The 13,975-nt window shown below is 38.4% G+C and overlaps 1 protein-coding gene across 1 annotated transcript in view; it reads right to left on the reverse strand.

Annotated features, from left to right (window-relative positions):
* Window positions 1–3,840: 3,840 nt before the first annotated feature.
* drd2a (dopamine receptor D2a) overlaps window positions 3,841–13,975 on the reverse strand; it is a 39,246-nt gene continuing 29,111 nt past the window's right edge. The window contains exons 3-8 of the mRNA XM_020653891.3: window positions 13,865–13,974; window positions 9,454–9,590; window positions 7,877–8,085; window positions 6,772–6,858; window positions 6,120–6,507; window positions 3,841–5,298 (exon numbers count right to left, since the gene is read on the reverse strand). Of these exons, the coding sequence (XP_020509547.1) occupies window positions 5,102–5,298; window positions 6,120–6,507; window positions 6,772–6,858; window positions 7,877–8,085; window positions 9,454–9,590; window positions 13,865–13,974 (1,128 nt within the window). The 3' untranslated portion in view covers window positions 3,841–5,101. The remainder of the gene's footprint in view (window positions 5,299–6,119; window positions 6,508–6,771; window positions 6,859–7,876; window positions 8,086–9,453; window positions 9,591–13,864; window position 13,975) is intronic.

Here is a 13,975-nt window from a genome sequence, read left to right on the forward strand (position 1 = left end):
GCTTTTTACATAAATATTACAGGGAGTATGTTGTATACCTGTTGTCCCTTTTGGAGCATCTATAGTTACATATGGTATGAAGCCACTCAGATGGTATTGGCTGTTTTAACATAAATAACTGTTTTTCCTTTCCTTTGTCATCAAAAAACCTGCGTCCAGGCTCTTCTCGAAAGTCTTCGCTTTAATAGTATTTGCTAGAGGGCAAATAGGATCCAAATGTCTTAGGACTCAGTGGAAGTCCATTAAGCTCGGTCACCAGGTACATCACATCATTCAGCCACTGCCTGAAGGGACTCAATGAAACTGACAAAACACACTCTATTTCCTGATGCTGCTCTTGTTCCATAAGGAGGAGAGACAATTACAAAATAATAGAAAAGTCTATGTAGCAATCAGGAATGTACAACATCTTTCATTCCCTGTACATTGTTACTGGCAAGTATTACACCGGTGAAGAAAATGTAGCTGCTACTGCTTGCTTGGTATTACAAAATCTAATAATCCTTATCAATACTAGACTCTGAAATCAAATTCCAGTTTAAAGGGAAGGTTAGAAATGTTTGGAATTATACTTTTTTACTGGCAACATTAGACAAGAGGATCAATGTCACTTTGATATCTGCCCCATTAATACTGATAACAGGCAAAAGTTAGCTTAGCTTAGCATCAAATCCATAAACACAGCTGACACGGAAGTTGTCTTCCTTTTCTATGCACGTTAGCACGTATCATCAGAATAAAAACTAAGGGCCCTTCTTTTCCTCCTTTTTGGCTAAGTAGTGTTACAGCTCTGGCTGTGATCCTGTTACTGTGTATCCTTTGTGTCCCCCCCCTCTGTCTGTCTGTGTGTGTGTCTCTGGAGAGTGTAGCTGCAATCAACACCGGGTGACTACTCACACCTGAAGCTCATCTGCTCATCTGCCTCAAGTTAAAAGCCCTGGGCTCAACTCGACTCATTGCCAGATTATTGAGTCTACTGAAGTGGTAGATACTATCGGCTGCTCCTAACATTTGTTAGAGTTTTGTTCCGAGCGTTTTACTAGGGGATCCTAACTGATTTTTCTCTCCTGTTGTCCAGATTCTCACCGGTGTCATCTCCTCCAGTCTGCTCTCCTCACAGACAACGCAGCCACTCACCCACCTGCCTACAGAACCAGCTACTCCATAGTCTCCTCCACGCCGTCATTACCAGCCAGCCAGTCAGCCATCCACTTTTTCCAAACCCTGCAATAAAACCTCAAATCCTTCAACTTTGCTGCCGTGTCTGCTTTTAGGTCTGGATACAAACCGTAACAAGTAGGCCATTTAAAATTTTATCAAGGTCTAATAGCCAATTTTCAAGAAGTCAATGACTGTTGGTGGCAATTGTACAGTAATACTGATGAGCTCAGAGCAAGAGAGGAAGTCGGATGATGAAGCATAAAAGCAAGAAAGTCTGCATCAGGAGGTTGTTGGGGTCCAACAAATACAGGACATTTGAAAGTGTACTGGGATTTGTTTTCTCACTGAAAGGAAAAAAAACATTTTATTTATATTTACCTACGCATGTCCTGTTGGCCCAGGACATCAGGTGCAATAATACATTTCCTGAAATGCTAAAATGTGCAAATAACTGCATAATCATATAAAAAGCAATATTATTTTATGAAACCAAAATATTTCACAAAATGCAAAAATATTTCATGAAATGCAAAAAAATCTGATTGGAGCATACCACTTGAATCGCGTGACTGCATTAGCCTGTATAAACAGAAAATTAATTACCTTAAGTCCTGTTGCTAAGGACTTGTCCAGTCACAAACAAAATCTTACCTTTTCCGTTTGCTGACATTTTTTTGGCAGTAAAGGAAAGTTTTTTTTTTTGCCGTTTCATGAAAGATGTCTGCATTTTATTACATCTCTTTTTTATTTACGAGTTATTTTTGTGTTTAATTGAATGTTATTTGCATTTGGTAAAATGTTTTTTTAGATCTGTTATATGCTTAATGGCAGTTAACCTGCATTGCCATCATTTATACTTAATGTGACTTTAATTACTACTTATGTTACAATTCACTTAGCAGACGCTTTTATCCAAAGCGACGTACATCAGAGAGTAAGTACAACACTAATCCAGTCATACACCGCCAGCAAAGCAGCGGGAGCAATGCAGGGTTAAGTGTCTTGCCACACATCGGACACCTCGGACATTGCTCAGCTGGGGATCGAACCCTCGATGTTTCGGTTAAAAGGCGATGACTACCAACTGAGCCACCCTTGCCACCCTTGACTTTTGTCAAGCACATTTTTTTATGACCATGAAAACAATGGTCTGGTAATATCCTATAAATGGCTTCAGATGTCACTGGGGACAGCACATGTTGATAATAATTAACGCACAGCTTGTTGTTTTGAAATTTGTTTTTTGTGTTGTTGTATAAATTATAGAGACAACCTGTCAAATGCAAGCATCAGAGGTGCTAAAAGGTTCAGTCCTTTTTTTTTAAACTTCAGAGCCAGTCTAATGCTATCTTTCTGTTTACGGTGCAAATGCTAAGCTAAGCTCTTGTCTAAAGGCTTCAGCTTAAGATAGCTTTACATCTAACTTTCAGCTGTGACCTAATCATTTTTAAAAATGTTCTTCAAAGTAGAAAAATCCCTCACCACTTTTCCAAGAGTTGCTTCCTAAACTATACAATTTTGTTGCATTGGAGAAAACTTTGAGGTCCTGCCACAGCAATTCATCAATGATAAACAAGTTAGTTTATTTCGCTTCAAATACAACTTCAAAACAACAACAGGTGAACTGTACATTTCCTGAGACTACCCACTGCCAGACGTGATAAATTGCTTTGAAAAGCAAGAACTTTCCTTTCTGTTACCTTTTGTGCCGGGGTGAGAGTCAGTGATTGCTAACAGCATTACAGGAACTTCAATATCATGTTGTTGTTGTTGTTGCTGCTGCTGGCTCTCGTACTCTGTATGTTTACTTTCTGTTATACAGATGTTATTTTTATCCTGAAAATGTCGCAGTGCTACATTGTTTTTTTTGTCTGACTTTAGTCACAACACAACCTGATGTCATGTTCAAAGGAAAAGGTAATAATCTGCATTTTACCTCATACTCTGCAAATGTTAATTTTTATTTATCAATTCACATCTTTTACTATTTCACAAACAACAGAGAGACCCATTCTTGTAGCAGTATTTCAGAATTAGAAGAAAAATGTGAGTCCAGGTTGCTCTTCATGGAGACTCTGTGTCAGTGAAAAAATCCCTCCTCCCATGTAATATAAGTAGTTCAATGAAAAGTGACATATTTATTTACCAATGCAACCAAAAAGCAACAAATACCAAAAATAATAGAGAACGAAAATGACATGGAAAACGTGGAAAACCTGTTATTGCTGACATGAATTAGCTTTGACTAACAAAACACTCTTTTCTAGCACCACACTGTTGTTGTTGTTTGTTATTGTCACACAACAATTTACCAGAAACCAGCTGATTTTTAGGGCCTAATTGGTTCTGGTATTGGATCTGTGTATTAAAAGCATACTAAGTAATCTGAAGCCCACATTTTAGGCAGTACTAGAGGCCAATACCAATATTACTGTTGGGACTTCTAAAAAAAACGATGACTTAACTAAAGGTGAAAATGCGGTTCCAAAGACTATAGACAAACACTCTGATAGCCCAGTAGCTACATGATGAAAAAATAAAACAAAGGCTTGAAAACATTTTCATTTTCTAAATACATAAAGCAAATGCTTATTAAATGGGCATTTTACAATGTGATAAAATCGATCCAACAAACACTTTGTAAACTGACTCCCACAAAATTGCGGTCATAAAACAAAACATTTTTCAAAATACTTTATTTTCTTGTCTGCATTTGAATGTAGGACTTCACAATGACAGAGTGAATGATTTTACTTTAGCTATAGTACTAAATGGCTGGTATTCAGCGAAACATTAACATATCTTTGTCAAGTAATGTCTGTATTGTTGAACGAAAAGTTGTGCAAGATTTGTCGCCCGCAAAAAAAATAAACAAAAAACAAGAGGAAACACATAGATGAACTTCTCCAACTATTATTTCAGTTTTGCCAAGTTTCTCCTCACTCTTTCTTACAACAGACCCCAGGGAGCTGCTTCAGGGGTCACACACATCCACATGGTTTTACCTGGAAGTTGTGGAATCCACAGATCATTAGTTTGCTGCAAAAGAACTCCACTGCTGCGGGTTAGTGGCAGTAAACAACATTACTGAAACTTCAAACTGGAGCTGGAAATATCTCACCCATTCACGTGTGTATCCTTATACACTGCAAACACTGATTACCATGTGATACCTCATAGTGTCTCATCACTTCATTTATTTATCTTTTGTCATTTCTTTTTGTTAAACATACATTTCTTGAGAAGTCAAGAAGAGAAGCAGTGTAACATGCATCACATTTCGATTTCAGGCATATAATCACAGTTTATGTATAGAGAAAAATCTGTACAGCAAATAATAAATAATAATAATAAATAATTTACTACATTAATAATATAGGTTTTCAATTTATGAAATTGTACATATGTGGATATTGGCATGGCCACATTAAAATGTCTCTGTAACACACATTCCAGTCTTTGATAGGTTTTTCAGAATAAGAGCTCACGTATCAGTTTTAACACTGCAATGAACATTGACTTGATAGCTATAAGATTTGCAAAAAATATCCATCATCTAAACATAAAGTACACGCACAATAAATAGCAATTTGTGTGTGTGTGGTATACACAGATGGCCCCTTATGTGACAAGCACAATGATTTTTAATAAACAATGTTACAACTTCTCTCTTCTCCATGAAACAGCTCATTGTTACAGACATTTCTTGTTTTACATTCAGCGATTTGGAGAACGGTTACTCCACAAACGATTCACATTGAGAGCCAACACGTCTTTTTTTACGAGACACTGTCTTTTTTTCAGTCACTCAGCTTCACAACTTTACAAAGCTGCTTTCCTCTGTGATGCGTTTTATTTCCTTAACAGGATGAGGTATTTGCTAGAAGAGATTCTTTTATTTATCACTCCTCCCTCAGTCTGAGCAGACTGACGATGCGGTTTAGCAGTGCAAGATCTTAATGAACGCCTTTCTGAACTCCACGTTGAAAGTGGTGTATATGATGGGATTTACAGCACTATTCACGTAGCCCAGCCAAGTGAAAGCATTATACATCTCAGCGGGGACCTTGCATTTTGTGCAGTGGGTGTTCAGGATGTGTGTAATGAAAAATGGCAGCCAACATATGATGAATACACCTGGGGATTCACGAGAAAAAGAAATGGACATATTAGAATATATGAAGGTACAGTAAAGAAGATCCTCAGATTTAACACCTTAAAGAAAGAATATGCGACTTTTTGATCCAATAGATGTCGCCCTTGAGCACCAGTATGAAACCAAAACAACTCCACCTGCATTGTTATGTTAGCATGCTCATGCAAGCACTATTTAGTTTGCTCGTAGCTTTACACTGCATGTAAATTTACACTAAATTACCGTAATCTAAAAACGGTTACGTGACAGTCAAATAAGCAGTGAGTACAGTATGTTATTCTTCTTTTCTCTAGTCCCTCAATTAAACAACTTTTATACCCAAGGGGATGAGCCGTCCGGCCATCCGGTCCATGTAAACACGGTGTAGATGCGGTTCGGACAACATCACAGAGACTTCGGTGTCACACTCATTGTAGACCGTCAGTTATTTTCAGAGGATTTACTTGATTTCTGCTTTAAGTGTAAAATGTTGCATATTAAGCCTTTATTGTTGAGAACTTGAAAAGGATTTTTCCTCTGAAATACGAACAGCAAAATGATTTCTTGTTATTGCATCACTGACATTCATGTTTTCAGGCTCTGTTTTACAGCCTTACCAAAACAATTTGACAGAGGATGGAACCTCAGAGAGCTTGCGCAAAAGAAAAACTTTTTTTTAATTTTTTTGGTATTTTTCAAGATAAGTTTGTTGTACAATTGAGCGGAAAAAATATTCTGTCTAATTTGAAAAGAGTAACCATGTTTAATGCTGTGATATTTATATATTTGATAAATATTTGATGTGTTTCATGTGGGAACCTACCCAGGACGATGGCCAACATCTGCGTGGCCTTCTTCTCCTTCTGCTGGGAGATCTTCCTCTTGCTCATGGTCCTCACAGATGTCTGGGTCTTGCCGTTAGGTAAAGCCTGTGTCTGAAAGGCTTTCGTCACGACAGGTGCAGGATCCCTTATGGCCTCCCTGCTAGGATCTCCATTTTTCTCTGCTTTCTGGCTCTCCTCGGGGGGAGTGGGAGGAGACGATGTGGGGCTGGCGTTGGCTTTGTTGGGCATCAGTAGTTGGTGGCTGGTGGCTGGAGTGTCTCCGAGAGCACCCTGAGGCTGCTGCTTCTGGTTATGGCAGCAGCTGCTGTTGTTCAGCTCATCCAGCTCCAGATCTTCCCCCTCATGGACTCCATCTTTGATGAAAATCTGGCCAAGGTCAGGAGGTGCAAGGAAACATTGATTCAGAAGGTCAGGTTTCATGAGTGCACAATGGGTGGCATTTAAAATGATATGCATGAAAAGAGGACAGATTATCACTCTTTGAGGCTTTAATTTAAGTTTTCCATGCTCTTAGAAGCAGAAACGTGCCTTTTTAACCTGTTCACACTCTGAGAAATGAAAAGAAAATGTTTTCAACAACTAAACTGTGAAGAATAAAAATAAACAAAAAAGCAAAACAATTGCACTAACCACTTTCTTCTTCTTGACAGGGAAACTCCCATTTGTTTTAACAATCATGGTGCACAACCGTACATCCTCTGGATGAGTGCACTTATCCTGAAACGAAAACAGCTCAGTCAGGCAAGAAGAAAGTACAATATCAAAGCACAGCGGACAAAATGTGATCCAAGAGCAAGTCCCCCTGCTGAGCGTGTCTAATGAGGCCACATGGAACTGCAGCACTGAGAGGATGTTTTGCAAGAATCTGACCCACAACTTAATCTGCAAGTCGATTAAAACGCCAATGTGAGAGCTGAGATTATTCCACCAAAGTGATCATATCTCATCCAAGATTTTCATGATGAGTGAAGCTTGTGTAACAATTTCATGGATCATGACATTTTAGAGTTACATATGGTCTTTTTCCCCTTTACAAGTGTTTGTTATAAATGTTTTCCCTGACCTCATTCAAACACAAACACATACACACACACGAACACACACGCACACAAATGTTGCTGTAAATGCACAAACATGAGTAATGTAGTGCACTGGATCAAAAGCATTACTTGACTTCCTGTGCAGGGCCCATTGAGTTTTACTGTGTCAGTAAAATCAATAACCAGAATAGCAAAAGGTCATTTAGGGGACCATAGTTATTAAAGCTGCATGACGGCTTTTGACTCTAAATGTGCTAGTAAATGTAATAATAAGATTAGAACTAATCGCTTAACTGAAACCAGCTATTTCAAACCGGGGGGGGGGGGGGCAATACTTTGCTTTAAGTGTAACTAAACCTTGCCCTTTTAATATCGGCTTTCCAATGTTGTTCTTTTCAAAGAAAATCAATTCCCTTCTTGTCTGTGTTTTTCCTTTATGGTATGTTGTTATGTAATACAATGCCTGTCCATAGAACCCTCATGTATAATATGGTCAAGAACATTATTGATTGGAGTTTCATAAAGAAGCAAGGGAGCTTAAAGGGTAAGAGACGTCTTATGTTTTGTTGTGTTTTTTTTACAATGGTTGAAAAACACACATTTTTTACAAAGGGCTTTGGTTTAATAAAGGTGTAAATCAATCTCAGTTTCACACTGAGGCCCTAAAGTGCTAGCTGTAAACCATAACATCTCACCTTTAGAGAAGCGGCCACATCAGGGTCAGCAGTCTGACATACACGCTGCTTTGGTTTGGTGTTGACGCGTTTCCTGCGCTTCCTCAGGACCACATAAATTTGCACATAAACCAGAAGAGTGATGATGAAGGGGACATAGAAGGACACAATGGAGGAGTACACCACAAAGGCCGGGTTTGCGATAACACAGAGGGACTCATCGCGAGTGGCTGTGAAGATAAGCACAAGGGGGGATAAAGGCTTCACACGTCATGATATGTTCCATCTAACAGTTTTCTCTTTTTGTTGGGATAGTTTTGTTGTTTTCATGTCAGTGGGACTCCTGGAAAACTTCCTATATTAAAAATGGAAGGATTGGCTTGAACTTGCAGCTGAAGTTGAGGTATTTTTACGTCAATCTTTCAAAAATTCTTCCAAAACTGTGACCACTTCTTCACTCCACCTACAGAACTAAGAGGTCTTGCACCAAACAATTTTCCCCCCCAACATATTCTTCCAGAGTCTGGATCAATACTTCCCCACCTACCACGGTCAAACCGGCCATTTTGATGGTCCGGGATGCTGCCATGAGGCTTTTATCAGGAGCGAAATGTAGAGATTGTATCGCACCATTTTTTGACTCGCTGAACTGGCTGTACGTTAAATTTTGATTTCTCTAATTCACTTTTACACTTCCTCTAGCTACTTCACTGACTTTTTAACTGCACTCACACTGAGGTTACAGTCTTTGGAAAGAACCAGTCTGTCTGTCAAACTTCTGGAATCACATACCAAGAGTTAACCTCAGACCCTTCAGACAGGCTTCAGATTATGCCATGATTGTTGCCAACAGGAACCGATAACAACTGTCATTGTGTGGGTTATTATGTGTTCACAATAAAGGGTGGGAAAGCGTTTTTTCCATTAAGGGTGCCTAATTTTCCTTTTGGAATCCTGTTCATTCATCATGATGAGGACTATCAAAGTCTAAAAAAAAGAAAACTATAAATATAAGTCTAGACCCACTCTTTTTTGTAAAGTGTCAAATTTAAATGGTGCTATACGAATACAAATTGACTGATAGGTTCATTAATTGATTGATATAAGTTACTTAACTTAAAAACAATTCTCCATTGCTCAATTTTCAGCCAATCCTGCAGTAGTCTCTGCTTTCATTCTTTCTGTCTGCTTCTCATACTCTCCCGCTGCCAACCCTCACTTAAAAGCAGTGGCTCACAAATGTATCTGACTGAGGTAGAATCGACATCACATCCAGGCACTCAGAGGGATGAGCGGAGCTTCAAAGTTTCAGGATGACAGTCACAGGAGCTGGTTAGCAACACACTGAAAAAAGCTCTAAATCAGGAACTGCTTCAACTGTAATCCTCCCCAAAGCCTCTGTTCTGTGACTAAAGCACAGCTGTTCACAATACTGTAAGTGTTTACTGTGTAGGCCTGCATACTCCACCTCTCTACAATGGAAGTAGCCATGAATAATACACTACAGCACCATTACTGCTTTACCCATTAAGGCACAGAATATGTGGAATATTTCTGTACCAAAAGCATACAGCCATCTGTATTATATTCTTTCTTACCTGTATTATTAAGGCCAAACAACAGGGGACACGATATGGCGAAAGACAGCACCCACACCACCGAGATCATAACTGTCACCCGTCTCCTGGAACTGTAACGGGTGTTGTACAACATTGGCATCGCAACTGCTGTGTAGCTGTGAAAGTAAAAGGAAGTCACTTTAGTTTCAACTTGTAAATAAATGACACTTCTCTTCAGAAATCTAAGAAAGAATGAAAACAAGGTTGTCAACCATGCTTGTATGGTTTGAAATCATTTGTGATGGATTGCACGATTCTCCTTCTGTAGCCACTTTCTATTTATAGGTGGAAATTTCCACTCAAATGACAGCTGAGAACAAGAGGTATATCCAAGACATACTTCTACATGAAGCGCACGAGGGAAGTCAGGAATATCCTTCTTATAATGAGTGTGAGTTCTATTGTTACAGTATATATTTTATATATTTTGTTGATCAGTAATCCTTTCCTGTTTTACTTTGTTGATCACACTACCCTGTCATGTATGTAGCTTTATGTGTTTCCCTGCCTGTATGATTGCTGGACCCACCCTGATTGTTTCCACTGCCTCATTGGTCTAACCTGTGCTTCATTACTCTTACCCTCCCAGTGGATTCTCTGGGGCTTCTCTCTGTTTCTGGGTCAGTTGTAGTCTAGTTTCCTTCCTCATGTATTCTGAGTGTTTTTGCTATTTCTCAGGTCCTTGTCAGTTTTTATGGACATTTCATTTTTTATCATATGATATTATGATACTTATTATTATAATACCACCACGGTGTTTGTTGTGTTACAATGTACAACACACTGGACCTTTGAATCACTAGATATGGTAGAGACACTCTTACAATTTCCCCAATACTTATAGTACACAGTGGTGATGCAAGGCAAAATGATGTGCCCCCCCCCCCCCCCACACACACACACACACACACACACACACACACACACACACACACATACTCCTTTTTCTTTTTTTTTACGTTTCTGAAATGTTAAAGATGAGGTTCAGATAATATGAGGAATGAAAGAGTTGTATATTATCCATTTTGAAGTGACATGCACACACAGTCAAGCCACAAAGGCCCCAATGTTGATCTTTCTCTCCCTCACTTTACAACTGTACTCTGTGAAGTAAACTCAACACTAGTATGCCTCCTCTTTTTTTTTTTCAAAATAGGTCCCCAGTTTGGATGAACGCTAAAGCTTTGAGCTACTCTTTGACAAACAGTTCCTCAGATGATGCAATGCACAAAGAAAGGGAAAGAACAGTGCAACCTACTTAACATGTATTCAAACAACAAAACGGTATTCTTAAGTAGCCCTTTGTGAATGTTTTATGAAGAAGACAATGTAATACAGACATGAAGTCAGGCCCCAAAGCTACACACAGTGTGTGAAACACATAAGGTAAGAATCAAACTAAAAACAACTTCACAGAGTTCCTTTTTAAGGCAATTATAAGCATGGAACATGTCATTTTGCATATCACATATCTGGTTTCGCATAAGATTTTGTGAAATTCAAACCAGTTGGAGCTAATTATTTTGCTTGCAGATTTAAAGGCTATATTGCAGAGATGTTTTGTCCTAAGGCTTAAATCACTGGAGATAAATGAGGACTCAGGACATCTATCCTTAAAGCAGAATGATCAGAATCACATTGTGTGTCTTGTTAAAAGCGTTATTATGGAAAGCTGTGCATTTATGTAATTACCTAAACAGAATATCAACCTTTTTTGTCCCACGGCATTTGGATGCAAACATAACATTCAGATTCTGAGTTGACATAAAATACAAAAGACGCAAAAGATAGCCAAAGTTATTTTGCATGATTATTTGTCACTAACATAATGTGCAAAAGGCTCTGTCTTAAAATACTAATGACTCCCCGAAGAATTTATGACAAGAATTTGTATCTGAAATCGTAGATGTCTTCACAGTTTAGAGTTTTGCTTATTGGCATGTGTGTATTCATATCACCTCCTACACAAACACAGCCTCTCAGGCCCATTAGCCTTCTGCTATGATGAGGCGGTGAGTAGCTTGTTAGAATGGCCATTGTTCTAAAACCACCAAACGCTATTTTTATTTTTTATCTTTTAAACAAAAAGAGTATCAACCTCCTCATATTCTGGCCTGTGTTCCCAAATAAGTGAATCCAGTCACTTGTGTGTAAGTGCATCCTGAGTTCATTCACACAGAACTGCAAAACAGCCCTTAATGTGATCACCCCCTGTTTCTCCACTTTGGTGAATATAAGACAAAGAAACAATCCTTTGATGTACATATTATACAATGCAGCCTGGAGCTGCTGAATTTCTAAAAGGAAACTGGAAATGTGTCTGTGACTCTTATCTGAACTGAACGAATCAGCATGTACCCTGAAATAAATCAGCAAGACAGTAATTCTTGATTCTATCACACTCATCAATTCCTTGATTTGTATTCATGAGTAGACAGCAAGCGCACATGAGTCAGATAAATGACATTCAAAGGTTAATTTTTGAAACTATTCCTCTCTGCTTACAACACTCATTTGTAAAACACACAAAGAGTCAACTATCATGGGATCATGAAGACTAATAAGCTTTTCTCTGCATATGACACATTTGCATTCTCACCATTATTCTTCAATTAGATTTGTTAATACATCCATGTCCCATGGTGACTACTGATTTCACATATGGATATAGGATGAAAAAACAGTTAAGTAGGTAATCATGTCAATTTAGACTGGATAGAATTCTGTGTGTGTGTGATAATAAATAAATAAATTGATGTGAATTGGCGCTAAATATATCAATAAATATATAACCTAGTTATGTTAGACAGGTTACATTTTAACACTAGGTCCTATAGACAATATACAGTAAATAGTCATTTTGCTTTATTTGCTTTATTCTTTAACTTTGTGTTAATTTGTGTCACAAACCATTTTAATCTGCTTGCCTGACTTCCCTTCCATTCACTTCCACATGCACACACATCCATGGCGGTTGCCTTACATATATATGTATTAACCCCCCCTCCCATATTGTGCGCCGATATAACATTAACCAATAAGACCAAAATCTTTGCAATAGGCTTTAAAACATATTAATTTCTGCTGTGAAAATGGACATTTTAATATGGGGTGTGTGTGGGATTTTAGGTTTGTTGGAGCCAGCCTCAAGTGGACACTCAAGGAACTGCAGTTTTTTGAACTTCTGCATTGGCTTTATTTTTCAACAACGGAGATTGCAGCTTGCCTTCTCTCAATTTGCTGTTATCACATCAGGTATTTACAGGAAGCTTATTGATGACTTATCTTATCTCAACAGTCATCATTAACTACAAAGGCAGGACAGCATCGGCAGCAAGCAGCTGCAAGGAAATATTAAAACGACGGCAATAATAATCTTCAGTTTTTGCACGTAACACCTCAGTTACCTGTGGACTTCTCTGTCTCTCTCTCTCTCTCTCTCTCTCTTGCACTCTTAAACTCACCATGGCGATGAGTATCATCAACGGTATGTGTGAGAAACACTGATATGCTATATTTATAGGCCTGTATATATGGAAGATGTTGCGTCTTTTTATATTCTAAGGATGAATCCATGAGTGCCTCATCTAGAATAAAACTATCTCCCACCGTGAAACTTATTCTGCTTGTCAACATTATATGATCACTTCCTGCTGTTCTTTATTAAGAACTCATGCTGTACATGCACTTCAAAAGAAAAGCTTTGAAATGTTTCTTCTTCCATCAGCAGTTTTTGATCTTCTTTCGAAGCACTTTATTCAATCATGTCATTTACACAACTAAAAATGTGTGTTGTTTTTAATTATAGATGAATCCTGGAGGAGGAGAACTTTTGAAGAAACAGTTACTTTATTGAACTTGTGTTTTAAACAGCACTATATGTTGCTTTATTTGTAGAGAATGGAACATAATAGCTTTGATCACTATCAACGTACTCATTGCATTGTTGTAATCTAAAGCAGTGGATCCCAAAGTGGGGGGTCGGAACCCTCTGGGGTGTCGTGACATACTAAGAAGGGGGGTCACGAGATGCCTTCTATAACCAATGAAAATGGCTTGCCTGAAATAGTTCTTATAATGCAGAAGTCCACATTTGCTTTGACTTCTTTATGCTCACACCTATCCTAAAGGTATACATTAAATTATGCATATTGTTCCTCAAATGCTACAGTTTGATTTATTTCCTGGACAATTTACATAAAAATAAAGGTGTTGCTAGATCCATGTTTGGACATGGCATTTAGTCTGTATACAGACATATGGGCTCTGTTTATCAACTAAAGGTAGCAGTTCTCCTTTGTTATTCAAAAGGTTAAAGATTTCCGCTAAAAAAATCAATGCAGGAAGCACGTGAAGCAGGTCTAAACAATCTTTGCAGAGACAAACTCACCGATCAATGCTGATGGCACAGAGATTGAGGATGCTGGCCGTGCACATCATCACATCCAGAGTGACAAAGATGTCACAATGGATCTTGCTAAAGCGCCACTCTCCCACTACC

Source organism: Labrus bergylta, chromosome 11 (genome assembly GCF_963930695.1).
Source record: "Labrus bergylta chromosome 11, fLabBer1.1, whole genome shotgun sequence".
Lineage (NCBI taxonomy): Eukaryota > Metazoa > Chordata > Actinopteri > Labriformes > Labridae > Labrus > Labrus bergylta.